The 18,473-nt window shown below is 48.4% G+C and overlaps 1 protein-coding gene across 1 annotated transcript in view; it reads right to left on the bottom strand.

Moving 5' to 3' along the window:
- Positions 1 to 10,366: 10,366 nt before the first annotated feature.
- ANKRD10 (ankyrin repeat domain 10) overlaps positions 10,367 to 18,473 on the bottom strand; it is a 32,783-nt gene continuing 24,676 nt past the window's right edge. The window contains exons 5-6 of the mRNA XM_049647228.1: positions 15,250 to 15,345; positions 10,367 to 11,941 (exon numbers count right to left, since the gene is read on the bottom strand). Of these exons, the coding sequence (XP_049503185.1) occupies positions 11,466 to 11,941; positions 15,250 to 15,345 (572 nt within the window). The 3' untranslated portion in view covers positions 10,367 to 11,465. The remainder of the gene's footprint in view (positions 11,942 to 15,249; positions 15,346 to 18,473) is intronic.

Below are 18,473 nucleotides of genomic sequence, written 5' to 3' on the forward strand. Positions count from 1 at the left end.
GACAGGGTCCCCAGGGCAGGTTCCTACATCTCACTCTCCTCGACCGGAGGGCCAGGTCCATGGCCACCTGGGGCACGTCCTGCAAATGTTAGCAGTTTTTACAGAACCCACCTGATTTTTTGGAATAGTCTTACATTACAGGAAACTTGCAAAGATACTACAGACCCCCTATGACACCTCTATTATTAACATCTTGTATTAGCGTGGTACGTCTGTTAGAATGAAGAAACCGACACTGACACAGAGTATAATGAAGTTCTCTACTTTATTCAAGATTTCCTTAGTTTTTTTTAAAGTTTATTTACTTGAGAGAGAGGGAGCGCACATGAGCAGGGGAGGGGCAGAGAGAGAGAGAGAGAGAGAGAGAGAGAGAGAGGATCCCAAGCAGGCTCTGTGCCACCAGCACAGAGTTCCAGCTGGGGCTCGAACTCACAGACCATGAGATCATAACCTGAGTCGTAATCCAGAGTGAGATGCTTAACCGACTGAGCCACTGAGGCGCCCCCAGATTTCCTTAACTTTTAGTGAATGCCCTTTTTCTGTTCCTGGGTCCCGCGTTACGTTACTTGTGTCCCCTTATGCTCCTGGCTGAGTTTCCCAGACTTTGCTCTGACCACGTCGACAACCCTATGCCCACTGTGCACCTGCTGGCATGCCTTCCCATTCGGCCAGTGAGGTCACGACTCTTGTGTCAACGAAACCGCAGAGGTGAGTGAACACCGGGAGGTCTCTGAGCAAGCAGGACTCACTGAGGTAAATTCTAGGTAAACAAACAAACAAACCTGTTTTGCCTGGTCAGGACAAAATACCCCCCCCCCCCCTCCGCTCCGTGCTTGTCTACATCTGGCCCCTCTGCCTGTCGCGTGGAGTACCGGCTGTCAGCCGCTGGGGCTGAACCCTTCGAACTTTAAAACCATCGTCTGGTGCCGCTCGTACGGTTCTGTCTTCTCCCTCTTCCCGCTGCTCTTGTCTGGAGCGTCAGGTGTGATGGCGTGACCTCCCCATCCCTGTGGGCCCCAGAGAGCAGCGCCCAGGAGACGTCAGGTTCAGGGTCCCGTCCGCAGCCACGGAAGTCGTCACGCATCAGAGAGGCGTCGGGGCTCTCATTGAATGCGACCGCGCGTGGCAGATGTCACCTCGACAAATCCGCGTCTTGCTTCAAAGCCGCGATTCCGTCTGGAACTAAGAGTGGCTTGTTGTAGCCTGACAGGCTGGGAGGCTGGAGGGATTTCACGTTTCTGGAAGGCGGGCCTCCAGCGCAGGTGGGAGCGACCCCGCAGGGTCTGTCGGAAGAAATCACTGGACAGGACGGTCGCCAGGTGGGAGCTGGCAGCTAGATTAGTAGTCAGCACCCGTCCCCAAGGCTCCGCTCAGGTGTCCCCCTGCCAGCCTGGCCCCGGGCCTGTCTCCCCTCCATGAGCCAGGAGCCACCTCGGCCCCCTTAGTCACAGGATCTCGCCACCGCTACTCCCCGGGAGGCCCACGGGTGGTGGAGAGGGCAGTGGGCCCCGTGAGTGGCCTGCACACGGTCTGCTCTCCCCGTGAAGCCCCTCGAGAGCACATCGAACGCTGCATTTTAATCCTGCTTCCCTGCCTGCTGGCACAGGCCCCTGCCGCCGGGACGGGACTGGTCTCTCCCACACTTCCCTCCTCCTTCCCTTCCGGAGACAATTTCAAATCTACTCAAACGAGGCAAGGGTCACTGCTGGGCACTGAAACTTAACGTGCTATTTGGTGTCACGGCCCGTGTTGTTTCGCCCACAAAACTGGCTTAGATTATTGTGAACGGTAGGAACTGTCGGAAGAGCCTCGGCGGCAAGCGGCGGAAACGAGGGATCTTGCAGCAGAGGGAGCAGGACTGGCTGCTGGTGCATCCCAGCTGCCCCTCTGGTGGCGTTGCTGTGGCGGTCAAAGGTGGTAGGGAGCGAGACCCGTCATTTTCCGAGTTGCGGGGACCCTGCCGCTCAGGGAGCGGGGAGAGGCCGAGCTGTTCCGACCCCACCTTCCTTACCTTGTCCTGAAAACGGGTTTCACCTGAATGTATTTGTTTCAGCTGTGCCCCCCAAACAGCAGGGGCAGGGGAGAAGTCCACGTCTCGGTGGCCCCCTCCCCTGTCCCTGACTCCCACGAAGGTGGTGTCCCACTCCTGTCCCCGCGGCTCCGTGCTCCTGCCACACCCACACTCGTGCCCACAGACAACACATGATCGTCGTGTTCTGAGGCTGGGATACCCGGACTCGTAGCGTGCACGCCACTCTGCGGCACGGGCCCCTCACAAGGCTTCACGTTAGACGCCCCCCCTGCCGCTCGGGGAAGACCCTCAGGGGCTCCCAGCTGCGCTCTGGCGCAGCCTTTCAGGCCCGCACACTCGTTCGTGCAGCCCGCCCCGACGGCTGGGAGTTCATCTCGTGTCTGCTGGTACGCAGCGTCCGAGATGCCCGGGACCCGAGTCCTTCCGTTCACACCCTTCCCCTTCGGGGTGGGCTCCACGTACCGACTTGCTTCCGAGTCTGGCGAACAGTCTCCCACACCCTCCTTTACCCACCTGGGGGGAAGGCGGCTGCTGTGACATGAGAGGCCCACGTGGCGGGGACACAGTTAGGCCACAGCGCACGGCCCCCGGGGGGGGGGGGGGCGGAGCACCCTGCCCGTGAGGGAGCCAGGAGGCGGAGCCCAGATGCTCCGTGTGGTTCCCACGTGGCCGCACCGCCCTGGTGCCTGTTGCTCCAAGGCTCGGAGCTTCGGGACCGCGTGTTACACAGCAGCAGGCAACTGACACCACGCACGGTGAGAACCCAGGGACGTCCCAGAGCACCGCCAGATCTGGGTTTCCATGTCGTCTTTACCGCAACTGTCAAGGAGCGGCGTGCGAACATCCTGCGTTAGAAACACGGCCGGCCAGGCATTAAGACCCCGCCGTGACTCTCATACCAGGAATTTTTCATCTGTGCACAGATAACCGTAACCCTCCCTGCATTCTCAGTGCCCCTCGCTGTTTCATTTCGTGAGCGCCTGCCAGTCCTGAGCGCTGCACTCTGGTTAGATGGTGACTCCTGCTCTCTGCAGTGGCTGGGCTCCAGAGCTGCAAACCCTGCGTCAGCACGTGCTGACCCGCTGCTCTAGGGGGGTTGGGGGGGGGGGGGGGCACGGGGGATGGAATCAGGCCCCTGCGAGCGTCTGGTCCCAACATCTTCCCCAACCATCAACTCGTAACTTGTTTCATGTGTGTCTCTGTTTAAAGACACCCCGCTTGCCACACGTTGTTGGCGCGTTACCGCTGACCCCGCAGACACCAGCAGGGCACCTCACGCCTGAAGGAAGCATTTTCTCTGCAAGGCGCAGCTCAGCCTCCCTGCACAAGGGGCGCTCGGCCCGACCCCTGTGGCCACTTCACAGTGAAGCCACCAGCCAAAAGCACAGACACGTGAAAACTGTGGCACAAAGCACACTGGGAAGAGGACCCCCCCCCCCCCCCCCCCCCCCGCAGAGCCTGAGCGCTGGGACACGGGGTGCAGAACACGGTCTCTGCTGGCGCCGTGGGCGCTACGATGGGACTGGACGAAAGATCTGCACGGAGCCCCGAGGGCTGATTTGGGGTCTGGACACATTTCAGCAAGTAGGTGATTTCCCAAGTTGGGAGTCTGCAAACATGAGGGCTGGCTGCGCAGACACCTGCCTGAGTCTGGGTCCCACGATAAGGCGGTGCCTCGATCGGCCGCTTCCCGGCTTGCCCCAACGGCACGTGTCCTCTTTCTGGCTCGTGGTCCAGACAGGGCACTGCACCTTCTACACCATGGGGATAACCAACCGGACCCCAAGCATCTCCCCTGCACAGCGGGCACGGCCTGAGCTTTGCCTGTGCAGGCACTGGGGGAACATGGTGGGGAGGGTGGGGAGGGGGTCTCTCCCTGGCTGGGTGTGCATTTTTGCACATTCCAGCACCTGCCACACACCCCCGGTAGCGTGTGTGCAGAGGCTGTGGGCGCGTGCAGGGGTGTCGTGCCCCACGTCAGTCCTCAGTGACACTGCTGCCTCGGCCAGGGCCTGGTGACCACCTCGCCACGACCCTCCTGGGGGCTGTGACCCCCTGGGGACCCCGCCAGCCTTGGCTGGCCCTCGTCGGGCCCGGACCCGTCGTCACCCGGGGGGCTGTGACCACAGCTCCCGCCCACGAGGCCCGAACTGCAAAGCACCCCTTTGCGAATGCCTGTGGCCTGGGTCTCCTCCCTCAGCCCCGCGGGGCCCTGTCACAGCTCCCTTCCCGTCCCTGTAATTACCCTCCTGTCCTAGTTCAGGGGTTTTCAGAGCAAGCGTTGTTCTGAGTCTCTGTCCCTCCTGATCACCTGGGCGGCCTCTTTACCCCTTTCGACTCGGGGTGCTTCCCGATTTCCCATCTCAGTCTCCCTTCTGAATCATCCCCAGAATCTTGAATCCCTAACTTCAGAATTACCTGACAGAGAGGTTATACAAAGTCTGTTTCAGGACGGTTTCTAAGACCTAACCAAATCTTAGTTTCCCACCCTACGAAACCTCTGAACAAGGCCGCAGAGGCCTGCGTCACCGGTGACAGAGAAAAATAAGACACTGTAAACATCCCACTGACCTGGGTCAGGTTCACTGGTCTGAGTTGTTTCTCAGCAGTGACCTCGGGGCCTCGTAGAGAGGAGGTCCGGCCAACATACCCCAGTAAGTCTTCATGTCTGTTCCCAACGTCTCCTGACTCATCCCAGCTCCCTCACTGCACGCCCCCTGCCCTCACCCCCCTGGGCCCCGCCGGCTGTCCTCCTGAAGGCAGAGCTGCCAGTGAAGACCGTGGCCTCTGGACCCTTCTGTCCCCTCAGCGCCCACACCGCAGCCTCCCTCCCACCACACGCCCTGTCCGTCTGACCCTTCGTGACTCGGTCACAGCTCGGACGGTGTCACCGTCTGCCCAGGTTCTCGTCGCAGACCAAGTCTAATGCGAGCTCTCCCCCTGCCCGGTGTCACTCGGGCTCGTGGTCACCGAGTGGGGGAAACCAGGCCCGTGGAGCCGCACCACGTGTCTGGACACCCCCTGGCCCTCCTGCTCCCCCACACAGCCCCCCAGGGTGAAGGTCCCCACCCGCCTCCCGTCCTCACTCACAGAGCCCATCTGGAAGCATCCCCTCCTTCCTGTCTTCCCAACTGCAGACTCTCCAGGAGACACAGCCCTTTCTTCCTATTGACTCCTTCTTGGTTCCCCATTGCAGGAGGACTCTTCAGAAATTTCCTAGTTTCCATCTAATTAATCTACTCCCATTCTCTGCCTCCTCATTATGAAAACATTCGATCTACAGACAAGCTAAAGAATGCCCAGGCACACCTGTCTAGATTCCCAGTATCTATCATTTAGTCCCTGAGATCTCACTGCCCCAAACATCAGGGCATCGTACACCCAACACAGGGCTCGAACTCATGACCCCGAGATCCAGTCGGATGCTCTACCGACCGAGCCAGCCAGGTGCCCCTCTTCCAGCAGTTCTTAAACTGTGACCTACAGGCCCTTGGGGACCCTGGGGCATTTCCGGGCACCCCAGATGTCATAACCGTACAACCAAGGAGGCAGGACTTCTTCCTGTGTTGACAAGTATGTTGATGGTTCACAAGAAATGGTACCAGTCTCAGCAACAATTTCCCAGCTACTATTCTATTTTTCAGCACTGCAGTTTTTAAAAAGCCAATTCCACTTAAGAATGTCCTTGACACAGTGAAAATAATTTTATTAAGATCTCGACCGCCGAGTACGTATTCTGCGTGATGGAACAGAAGGCACACATACAGGATTTCTGCCGCACGGTGGGGGTGGGGCGGTCTCTAGGAAAAGCACGTGTCTGCATCACAGTGTAACTAGTTGCTTTTTTCTGGAAACATCGTTTTGACTTGAAAGCATGATTGAGAAACTACAGTTACGAAGACCTGGGTGTCTGACAGAAAACGTTCTGTGGAATTTCACCAGGTGACCCTAGCCACTTCAAGAGAAACGACTGAGTCTGAAGACGAAGTTTGAGCTTTCGAGCAAAAATTAGAATTTCCAAACTTGTATCCACCACCATGCACTTGACAGTTTCCAGCTGTGAACTTTTATGAGACTGTTATTGATATTAAGGTGATTTTTTATAATAAATACAATGTTTCAGCATTTGGAAGATCTGCAAAACTCAGTTAAAGAATATTTTCCAGCCCCCTGGGTGGCTCAGTCGGTTGAGCGTCTGACTTTGGCTCAGGTCGTGATCTCACGGTTCGTGGGTTTGAGCCACGCATCGGGCTCTGTGCTGACAGCTCAGAGCCTGGAGCCTGCTTTGGATTCTGTGTCTCCCTCTCCCTCTCTGCGCCTCCCTGATTCACACTCTGACTCTCTTGAAAATAAATAAATGTAAAAAAAAAAAAAAAAAAAAGAAAGAAAAATTCACTGATATGGTCTGATTCAACACTGCAACTAACCTTGAAGAAACTACCACTGTAGAGTTCTGGTGTATCAATTACCTGTTTGAGGCCATATTTTCTTTACATACTTCAACCAAAACATTTATTTAAACCTTTCTCTTTCAAATGTTTTATAGTTTTCAGTGTAGGGTTTTGAGTATCTTTTTCTTAAATACAATTACAGTGTTACATTAGTTTCAGGTATACAATGGGATTCAACAATTCTATACATTTCTCAGTGCTCATCAAGGTAAGTGCGCTCTTCATTCCCTTTATCCGTCTCATCCATACCGATCCACCTCCCCTGTTAACCACCACTTTGTTCTCTGTACTTAAGTCTGGTTTTGGTTGGTCTCTTTTGTTTGTTTTGCTTCTTAAATTCTACATACGAATGAGATCATACGGTATCTGTCTTTCTCTAACTTATTTCACCCAGCATTATACCCTCTAGGTCCATCCATGTTGTCGCAAATAGCAAGACTTCATTCTATTTTATGACTGAACAATATTCCACTGTATATATATACATATACACACCACCTCTTCTCTATCCTTCATGCATCGATGGGCACTTGGGCTGCTTCCATATCTTGGCTGTTGCAAATAATGCTGCAGTAAACACGGGGGCATGTATCCTTTCGAATTAGTGTTTTCATTTTTTAGGGGGGTTAATAGTAGTGGAATTACTGGGTCGTATGGTAATTGTTTTTAATTTTTGAAGAAACATCATATTTTCATAGTGGCTGTGCCGATTTGCATTCCCACCAAGAAGTTCATTTTTTTCCACCTCCTCGCCAACGCTTGTTTCTTGTGTTTATTTTAGACATTCCGACAGGTGTGAGGTGATATCTGTGTGATTTGGATGTGTATTTCCCTGACGAGGAGGGATGTTGAACATCTTTTCATGTGTCTGTTGGCCACCTATAGGCCTACTCTGATGCTCTATCCATTTTTTTTAAACTTGAAGTTTATTTATTTGAGAGCGAGCGAGCACAGGAGTAGGGAAAGGACAGAGAGAGGAGAGAGAGAATTCCAAGCAGGCTCTGCACTGTCAGTGTGGAGCCCAATGCGAGATGCAAACTCATGAACCATGAGATCATGACCTGAGTGGAAATCAAGAGTCAGACGCTTACCTGACTGAGCCACCCAGGTGCCCCTCCTCTGTCCATTTTTAACTGGACTGTTTTGTGTAGAGTTATGTAAGTTCTTTATATATTTTGGATACTAATCCCTTGCCAAATATATCAGTTGCAAATATCTTCTCCCAGCCAGCTGATTGCCTTGTTTTATGGTGGCTTCCTTTGCTGTGGTAAAGCTCTTTTTTTTTTTTTTTTTTTTTTTTTTTTGTGTAGTCCTAATAGTTTAACTTTGCTTTTATTTCCCTTGCCAGAGGAGACATATATAGAAAAATGTTTCCATGGCTGATGTCAAAGAAATGACTGCCTTTGTTTTCTTCTAAGATTTTTATGGCTTCAGGTCTTACATTTAGCTCATTTTGAATTTATTTTTGTGTGTGGTGTGATAAAGTGGTCCATTTTCATTCTTTTGCACATAACTATGCAGTTTTCCCAACACCAGTATCTGAAGAGACTTTCCCCATCATATAGTCTTGCCTCTTTTGCTGTACATAACTGACTATATAAGCATAGGTTTACTTTTGGGCTCTCTGTTCCGTTGATCTGTGTCTATTTTTGGGCCACTACCATACTGTTTTGATTACTATAGTTCTATGATACAACTTTAAGTCCAGAATTTTGATGCCTCATTTTGTTCTTTTTTTCAAGATTGCTTTGGCTATTTGAAGTCCTTTGGGGTTCCAAACAAATTTTTAGTATTATTTGTTCTAGCCCTGTGAAAAATGCTGGTGGTATGTTGATAGGGTTGCATTAAATCTGTAGATTGCTTTGGGTAGTGTAGACATTTTAACAAGATTTGTTCTTCCAATCCATGAGCATGGGATGTCGTCCCATCTGTTTGTGTCTCCTTCAATTACTTTCACCCTGTTTTATAGTTTTCAGAGTATAGAGCTTTCAAGTCCTCGGTTAAATGTTATTCCTAGGTATTTTATCATATTGGGTGCAATTGTAAGTGGGATTTTCTTAATGTCTCTTTTTTGCTATTTCATTAATGTATTTCATTATGTATAGATTTCTGCTTATTAATTTTGTATTCTGCAACCTTACTGAATTCATTCATCAGTGCTAGTAGTTTTCTGGTGGAGTCTTTAGGGCTTTCTGTATATATATCATGTCATTTGCAAATAGATTTTCTTCCCATAGTTCAACCAAAACATTCATTTGAACCTTTTTTTTTTTCTCTGAAATGTTTTACAGTTTTCAGTGTGGAGGTCTTGAATATCTTTTAAGATATATCCCTAGGTATTTTATGGTTTTTGGTGTTACTGTAAATGGACTTTTTAAAGTCTAATTTTCCAATTGTTTGCCACTAGTATTTAAGTATACAAGCACCTAACAGGGTCTTCAGACCAAAAAAAGTTAAGAACCAGTTAACTATTATAATAGTTTAGGATGCACTTAATTTTGGTGAGACATGCAGAGCAAAATTTAAGCTTATTCTTGGTCAGTGTTAAAATGACGTCCATATGTTTTCAAAGTACTAGATCATTCTTTGTCTTCTTAAAGTCTTAATTTAAAAAAATTTCCTGGAAATGCAAGCTGGTGCAGCCACTTAGGAAAACAGTGTGGAGGTTCCTCAAAAAACTAAAAATAGAACTACCCTATGACCCAGCAATTGCACTACTAGGCATTTATCCACGGGATACAGGTGTGCTGTTTCGAAGGGGCACATGCACCCCAATGTTTATAGCAGCACTATCGACAATAGCCAAAGTATGGAAAGAGCCCAAATGTCCATCGATGGATGAATGGATAAAGAAGATGTGGTCTATATATACAATGGGGTATTACTCAGCAATCAAAAAGAATGAAATCTTGCCATTTGCAACTACGTGGATAGAACTGGAGGGTACTATGCTAAGTGAAATTAGTCAGTGAAAGACAAAAATCATATATGACTTCACTCATATGAGGACTTCAAGATCCAAACAGATGAACATAAGGGAAGGGAAGCAAAAATAATATAAAAACAGGGAGGGGGATAAAACACAAGAGACTCATAAATATAGAGAACAAACTGAGGGTTGCTGGAGGGGTTGTGGGAGAGGGGAGGGCCTAAATGGGGGAGGGGCACTAAGGAATCTACTCTTGAAATCATTGTTGCACTATATGCTCACTTGGATGTAAATTATAAAAAATAATAATAAAATTAAAAATTAAAAAAAAATTCCCCCAAATATATACAAAGTACACAGAACAATGAACATTTACATACCCAGTGTCAATATCAGCTCGCATCCAGACTTGTTTGAGCTTTGTCTCCACTCACTTTACCACTCCTGTTTCAGTTTTTTTAATGTTTTATTTTATTTTTGAGACAGAGAGAGACAGATATGAATGAGGGAGGGTCAGAGAGAGAGGGAGACACAGAATCGGAAGCAGGCTCCAGGCTCTGTCAGCACAGAGCCCGACAGATGGCTCGAACTCGTGAACTGAGAGATCATGACCTGAGCTGAAGTCGGACACTTAACCGACTGAGCCGCCCAGGAGCCTCTTGGGTTGCTGTCTTTTATGAAAATAAGCACGCAGGGACATTACTGTTAGCTGACAGCAATTTAGACCCCTAAGAGCCAACTAGTGAGATCAAGTATCCATACAACCAAAGCACACATGTTAACAAATCAAACAGTGGTAAGAAATAACTACATGGGCAGGATCAGGGGAGTAAAGTAAAATCTTACAAGCAAAATAAAAGGCAATACTGAACTTGAACCTCCCTTCCTGTTTCCTGCACAGATGCGCCCTACAGGCCCTCACACCTTGGAAAGAAAGAACACCGTAGGAACAACTCGAGTGTGAGAGTTTTTTATTCAATTTGTAAAGAACAGTTTAAAAACAACATGTTAGTTACACTCTTAGAACATTGGTTTGTTCATCTGACATTTTCTCGATCTTCACCAATTTTTATTACAAAAATCAGAAAAGTAAAAATTCATTACAATATTTGCACAGTGTGACCACTAGTTGCCTAAACAAAAGCTAATTTCTATAAAACCATAAACTTAGTGCAGTTTTATTAAGAGAGATCCGAAATTCTCTCAGTTGACTGGATATACATAGTGGTATACATTTTAAAGCAGAAAACCCCAAAAAACAAAAACGAGGAAAAAAGAAAATGTAAGTCAAAAAGTCAGTTAAACATTCTGACCTGGCAGTTCCTACAAAGAGTAATTTCCACTACCTATAAAGGAAACCGTTATCTGTGGTAAAAGGTGTAGAGACAAAGCAAGAAATGTGGAATAATATCATAGGTCAGTCCCGGGCTGCACGTATTTTCAATGAAATCCAGGGCAGGGAGCCACGGCTTTAAAGAAGGGGCCGCTCACACCCCCGAACCACTACGTGTGGCTCTAAGCAAGACCTCACCACATGGCAAGTCGCAAAGTTTCCATGAAAAGACTGAAAAATCAAACATTCTCTTCAAGAAATCTTTGTAAGGCTATACTTTGCATAGGGAAAGAGCTGTCTTCTGTCACAAATTCTACAGGAAAGAGTAAAAGCAAGCTCTTCAAAATCACTATGTGCAAGGAGTTGAATCACCAGGCACCTCATTTTCTGGCCCCAATTTATGCTGATCAGATATAATTTAATTTGACTGAAGGAATAATGGCAATTAAGGTGACGGTATTCAAAAGAAAACACTGCGGCTGGCGGGAGAAAAATTAAACTCCAGAAGAGGCTCACCATCCTGTGAAAGAAACAGCTATGCACTTAATAAGCCCCACGCGTGCATACAATAGGGACTCGGGAGGAACTTTTCCAATAAAAGCTTATTTTTTCCAGAAAGCTAAAGTATAAAAAAATAGTACAAGTTGCAGCATTCCCTCAAATCGATGCCACTTCAGTACTGAGCTGGCTGCTGCAGGGGGGTGGGGGCGAGTGCGTCTCTTAAGAGCCGTGGTACAGGTGCATGGCCCCCAGGGCGCCACTGCCGTGTCTGTCTCCCCCCTTCGCGGAGCCAGGGTGCTCTGCCACGCTGTGGAGCTCGGGGATGCTTTCGGCAGTGTCCCCAAAGCCATGGTAGTGCCCATAGTGCAGACTCTCATCGATGTCCTCCACCCACGAAGGTCTATTAGCTACGCAGCTACTCGGACTCCCGTTCAGGTGCAGAGAGCCACACATCTCTGAGTTAACGCTCACGGTCTTTTCCGGTTCCTCGGTCCCATTAATACAAACAGAACCCTGACTACTCGGAAAAGGCCGTCCTGGCACTAATCCGTTGCTAATTCCATTAGATCCTGTCAAGCACTGGTCATTCCTGCTTTCCATCCCACTGAGCTGTGTCGTGGAGGGGAAGTCCAAGTGTCCATTGATGGCACATCCGTTTGTCAATGTATTCGACACGGAGCTACTGTTTTTCACATCTGCATTAAGAAATACACCTGTCACCAAAATTCAGAACCAGGGGGGGAAGGAGAAAGTGCAAAAAATGTTTCACTGCTGCTACAATTGTAAAGGGTTTATTTAGCTTTTGTTTTTTCTCTCAAACAGACCGGTTCCTTCGCCGAAGTAGAAAACTGTGCACTGGCAGATTTAAAAACAGAACACAACAGTGCCACTTGCCTGGTAAGATAGGAAACATTTATGAATTTCAGTAGCATCGAGTAGCTGAGTTTAAAAACCTAAGCTGACAAATAACACGGCACGAAAAATACCAGCAGTACTGAAAAGCTGTCAAAAAAAAAAAAAACCTGTTCTCATTTTAAGACTACTTTCAGAAAGAAGTTTTAAAAATCACCCGAGAAAAAAGTCCAGCAGAACTAAATGGAAGGATTTCCACGGAGCTAAAATAAAACCCCACACCTCTGCAGCTCTTAAGGGAAAAAGAGAAGGGTCCGTGAAGCCGGGCCTGGGGCAGCTCCTGGGACGCAGAGCTCCGTAGAGGCCGCCCGCCTCTCAAGCCGGGGAGGCGGACGCAAGAGGTCACATCTTAGCGCCACTCGCATCCACCTGGCACTTCTGCGAGATGCCACACGGCGGCGCAGGCACAGCGCAGAGCGGCGACGAGAGAACGAGTCGCTAAGTGTTTTCCCGCGTCCGCCCTGGGGCCAGCGGCACATTGGCACCGACTGGCGGGCTCCTCCAAGTTCAGCATTTACAGGGACAACGGGGTCCAAGGCTTCGCCTAATTGGACTGCTGTAAAAAATCACTTACGGTGGAAAAACGTTGATTGTTTAGACATCCATTAAGAGGAGGATGCCTTATGGGGGGAGGGGGGAAGAGTCAGTCACAACACGTGCGGACCCACGGGAAGAGCCAGTACGAGGTATTTTTCGGTACGAGGAGACTCAAGACTACCATTTGTGTTCGTGGGGATTCGCTCAACAGCACAGAGGATCATCTACGATCAGGTCTTGCTTGTGACACTGAATTTAATCTCAGTGGTCTGGGCTATTAAAGAAAGGTATTAAATACAGAGGAGAGGAGTCCCACTGCCTTCCCAGCGAGGACGCGTCTCTGCCCCCCAGCAGGGCTTGCTGTCCGCTGCGCCACCTGCCATCTGTGCGCCTCTGACTGGCGTCTGGACACCAGGCTTCTGTGTGATCCACAAATCTTCCCGCCAACAAAAAGATCACGGCTTGTTCAGTGAACAAAAACACCTTCCAAACATTCCATTAACCATCCATTTTTCTGGCAATTTAAGTGATAATCATAGTTTGGAAACTGCTATAAATTCTTCAGAGGATAAGGGATTATTTTTTTTTTCAAATTAAATGGCAGCTTTTCCATTTAGTAAACACTCAAGGCCAGAGAACAAGTGTCTCAAGAACCTAATAAAAAGAAATGAAACAAGATATTCCCAGAGAAACATTTATATCAGTTATTTTTCAAAAATATAGACAACGTTTCCTGGGTGGTCAAACTCCCGACTATGATGGCAACCTTGACAGTGATTAGGACAAATAACGATGCACTTTTCACAAAGATGGATAGTACATTTCCAGGTGACTGGACCTGAAAAGGTAAACGAGCATGACCTTGGAAATCCAAGTTACCCAGACGCACTGTTCCCATGTAGTGTTCCCCGTGTGTGTGTGTGTGTGTGTGTGTGTGTGTGTGCGTGCATGCGTGTGTGTTGTTTCTCTTCGGTGCCCAGTTAGTGTAAATTAGCTCCATTATGCAATCTCAAAATCGAGGCCAGCTGATAACCTCACGTCGTCATGGAGTATCTAATAAAACTGAGCCTGAAAATAGCAGGTATCCCAGAGACTGGCTGAGCTGTGACCCCCGCATGGCCGGGACCGTGTCCTGCTGGCCATCCTCACTTGGCTCCAGGCGCCCCTTGGGGCCCGCGCTCCTGCTCCCCGTCTGCCCACCCACCGTGGGGGATCCCTGGCAGCCCAGTACCCTGTGTGTGTGCCGGCACACAATGCCGTAAGCTGAGGGGAAATGTGGCATCTGCTCCGCTGGATGAGCTGGGCTTGAAACGAAGCGTGGCCTTTTCAATCTACACCTAAGCCCGGCATTAAGTTCAGCCCGAAAACCCAGGGAATTAGTGCGTGAAGAGTAAAGAGTGATTACTCCTGCCTTTTTAAAAGCATGTAGCAATGCCATTTATTTATTTATTTTTGAAGAGCTTTGAGTTTTGTTATTCGTCTTTGGCCAAAGTCTTTAAATGTGTTATCCAATCAAAATTTCCCTTAGAAAATCTACCCACTGAATTCTTTGGCAAAAAGGCGAATCCACCCGTAACAACCCTGTACGTTTCTAGAAAGATGTGCACATTTCCCTCTCATTTTAGTAAACAAATGATTTCTTCACGTACGTCTGGGAAACCGTACATATAATCTCCTACCCCGCTGAAGAATTTAGCACAGAGATACACTAACAAAGCCTTAAAAACCAACCAAGCAACCAACCAGTATCTCCTTCTAAACGTATCAACACAGGAGGAAACAGCTAACGTGTTTTCAGGGTCACCTGAAGAATGGCAGAGCAAAGTGTTAACTGAAAGGATAAATCTCGAGAGATTCTAAATGCTAAAAAGAAATGCAGGCTTTGACTTTTAAAAACTGAAAATGACTATCAACCGTTTGAACATGTTAACACTCTGGGCACGCAAAACGTGCTTCGTGAGGCGCGGTGTTCAGCGACGCCCCAGAAGCCAGAGCGACCGGGAGCGGCGAGCAGGAGAGTCCACAGCGGCGTGACCGGTCACGAGTGAGAACCACGTGTCGGCTGGAGCTCCTTGTCTACAGCGGGTCACGCTCCCCGCCCTTTATCCTGCTGAGATTACCGGCAACGGACAGCCGTCCGGTGCGTTCACCCAAAGGTCACATGTCAGAAAGGGACGCATGCAAAACCCAGGAGAATTAAACAAGGCACGTTAAGCAAAAGTTTCAAATCAAAGTAGGAAGATTGCACTTAACAGCTTTCACAGCTATACAACGTGCACCCAAAACACTCGTATCCTTGTTGTCTACAAACTCGCCCAAGATATGCACACGGCAGAACATTCTTTAAAATGCTGGACAACAGAGTGCAAACGTTGTGAGAGAAACTCATGTTAGAAATAATATGCATACTGGTTCTTGCAACGACAAGGGGTCTGCATTGCGGACACAGTATATATTTCTATTTCTTTTGGTCCGACAGAACCACCCTCCTGCTGTGTGGTGTCTTCGACCATGGGGCTGTTGCCGCAGCTAACAGGAAACTGTCCACCCCCACCTGTTACAGCAGCATACTCTCTGTCGACGAGCATTCTGTCCGCATCGTCTTCCGTCTCGCCATTCTCCAGCGGCACGCAGTAGTCCGAGCTCTGAGCTGCACAGAACACAAAGGCGATTTTAGATCCCCAGACCTAAGAGCCTTCAAGATAATCCTGTTGCCTCAAGAGCACTAGCTGCTGTGAAACTGCCAACAACTTGGTGATCCACAGACGGCTGATAAATCAAGTACACTCCCGGGAAAGCCCCTTTTCCATAATAAAGAACATCTCCTCAAGTGTGTGGTTTCAATGAAAAGTCACGGGATTCCAGGTACTCATCCTACGTACGCGCGATGGTACAAATTCTCCTTTAAGACTGTCACCTGGACAAAATACAACAGGTGTACAACCCAGAGATGTTTCTAAATAGGTTTTTAAGGTCAGCATATTCTATTATGCCCCCAAATGTTCTTTCAGTTGTGTTTCATAAATACTAAGATAATTCTTGAATAGCATCAACCATTAAAACTATCTTCAAATTTCAAAACGAAAATCACTAATTTCAGTAGCAGAAAATGAGGTTAAAGTCAAGACTCAATAGTGTCCTGGTGAGGCACAGGCCTGTGCACCAACACACGATAAAACTGGAAACAAACCTTAAGAGTCTTAGTTCCAAGACATTTGGAGCGGAAGTTACAAATGCACATTCCTCAGAAAATGATCATTCCCTGTGTCTTGGAGAAAAACTAGCGTGCACGTTCAATCATGTCTCCTCCAAGTATCGCCTTTGCGCACACTTCCCCTAGGAACACCGTCAACAGGAACAGTCACGGTCACTGGACATTTGGCTTTCTAGTCTTCATAAGTATGTGCTGTTATAAAAATGGACCCCAAAGTCACTTTTATGCCTTGCCTTTTTATTCATTTACCATGGCATGAACGCATCTCATCACCTAAGTTCAAAAGAATTCATTAACGTCGAATAGTCATCCACTGCATGGCTGTGTTATAATTCACCCACCACCAAATCCCCACCGCTGTCTGGCTTTGCTTCAGCTTTCTTTCCTGTCATGAACACCATAATCAACATCCTTATAGACACAGCTCTGTGTCCATTTCTGGTTCTTTAGTCAGAGAAATACTGAGAATTATTGAGTCCAAGGATATATAACAAACAGTAACTTTCAGAACTAAATATTTCTTTCAAATAAACATTTAAAAACTGACATGAACTCTGCAGCTCTAATTACTAATTCTAGAGGCACATGAGTCATTTTCAATATACATAACAGGAATGAGCATCAGGGCGCCTGGGGGGCTCAGCTGGTCAAGCATGTGACTTCGGCTCAGGTCATGATCTCGTGGTTCGTGGGTTTGAGCCCCGCGTTGGGCTCTGTACTGTCAGCTCGGAGCCTGGAACCTGCTTTGGAATCTGTGTCTCCCTCTCTCTCTGGCCCTCCCCTGCTCACACTCTCTCAAAAATGAACATTAAAAAAAAAAAAAAAGAAAGAAATGAGCATCAAGGCCCCTGGGTGGCTCAGTCAGTTAAGTGTCTGACCTTGGCTCCATCATGATCTTGCCTTCTGTGGGTTGGAGCCCCGTGTCAGACTCTGCTGACAGCTCAGAGCCTAGAGCCTGCTTGGGGTTCTCTCTCTCCCTCTGTTCTCTGCCTCTTCCCTGCTCACACTCTGTCTCTCAAAAATGAATAAACATTAAAAAAAAAAACAAAACAGGAATGAGCATGCCACGTCTAGATTCTTACTAACCCTAACCCAAACTGTGGAGACCAAAGATAATAATGTATGGTCTTCATGAAAGAGGCACACATTCTGAGTGGTGAGTATGTGGGGAAAACAGAAAGTGCACAGTGTGGTTTGTGTAGCTGGGCAAAAACCTGAGGCGTTAAACGGTGGGTTTCAGTCTTTCCCACTGAGAGCTTTCCTTCCTCCTCTAAGGGCCTACGTCAGCGACAGGCAAGGCTCTACCTTCACTGTGAAACAAGGTACTTTCAGGAAATCAGCGGTAAACAGGCCACCTTCAAAAGCCGGGTGGGTGGCCCGGGCATCCGGGGTGCAAGTTGACCAAGTAAGTCCTCATGACCTTCAGGGAAACCTCAGCTAGTTACTTGGGGGATGAGGAGTGTGCAGTCGGCGGGCTCTGCCCCTTCCTCTCCTACGCCTGAGAAGTCAGGCAGGTGCTCAGGTGGCTGGAGGAGAACTGTGCGGGCCAGCACGGCAAAGCCACAAGTGTCCTTGCAAACAGGAAGGAAGATTCCACTGGGATACAACACAGCTTTTGGTATGCATACTTGTAATGTCCGCTCTTCATAATTCAGGGGCCAGAGTCCCTCCGGAAAAGTGACAGCTAGGCTATCTGTACAACTTCAGATTTCTGAAAAGCAGGTTTAAAAGAAAAAAACAAAACTGACAGAGGACAAAACAAAACAAAACAAAAAAAAGAAAAAAAACCCCAACCAACCAAACAACAGTGCTTCATAAAAGCAGGGAAATTTGTCTCCTCATCCCCTAAGCCCAGGGCCTGGAAGAGCGCCCGTCTCAGTGCATGAAGCCCACGGGCTAGCCTGGAATGGCTCCGACACAGCAATCCAACAAAAAGTCTCCATAGTAAGTAGAGTAGTCAGTAATGAAGCCGGGAGAATTCCCTCCGATGAGACCGGCTGTAAAGTGGAGTGGGACACGAGGGCACACCTGCCACTAGGGGGCCAGAAGGGCCGCTGGCAAAGGAGTCTGGGGACATCCGAGGGAAAACTGCGTCCAAGGGGAGGGGCCAGGGCCCGATGCCACTTCACAGCAGAAACGACTCCCTGAACCTGAGACCCAGGCTCCGCACTAGGGACTACTCAGCAAAGGTCCCAAATCACAGGCGTCACTTTGTGAATGCTGATAGTACCTCATTAACACGGCAGGAGAAAAATGAAACAGACCAAGGGCTTGCATATTTTAGTAGTCAAGGAACTCTTTAATGTGGGCAGCAGGTGCCGATGCAGCCAGCCTAGAATTTTCATTCTCTACAGACAGGCAATCTTTGTAGTGCATTGTTCCCGTAGAATGTCTGCAAGGATTTTTAACTCCTTGGCTGATAATCCGGCTGGCCTAGAACCCTGGGTAGTACTATTTTATACTTCATTTATTTCTAGCACCTCTAAGTAGGAAGTGATTAATCACTCAGAGGAAGGCATTAAACTTGCAATTTACTTTTTAAAACTGTATTTTAGAAACCATGA

Source organism: Panthera uncia (assembly GCF_023721935.1).
Source record: "Panthera uncia isolate 11264 chromosome A1 unlocalized genomic scaffold, Puncia_PCG_1.0 HiC_scaffold_16, whole genome shotgun sequence".
NCBI lineage: Eukaryota > Metazoa > Chordata > Mammalia > Carnivora > Felidae > Panthera > Panthera uncia.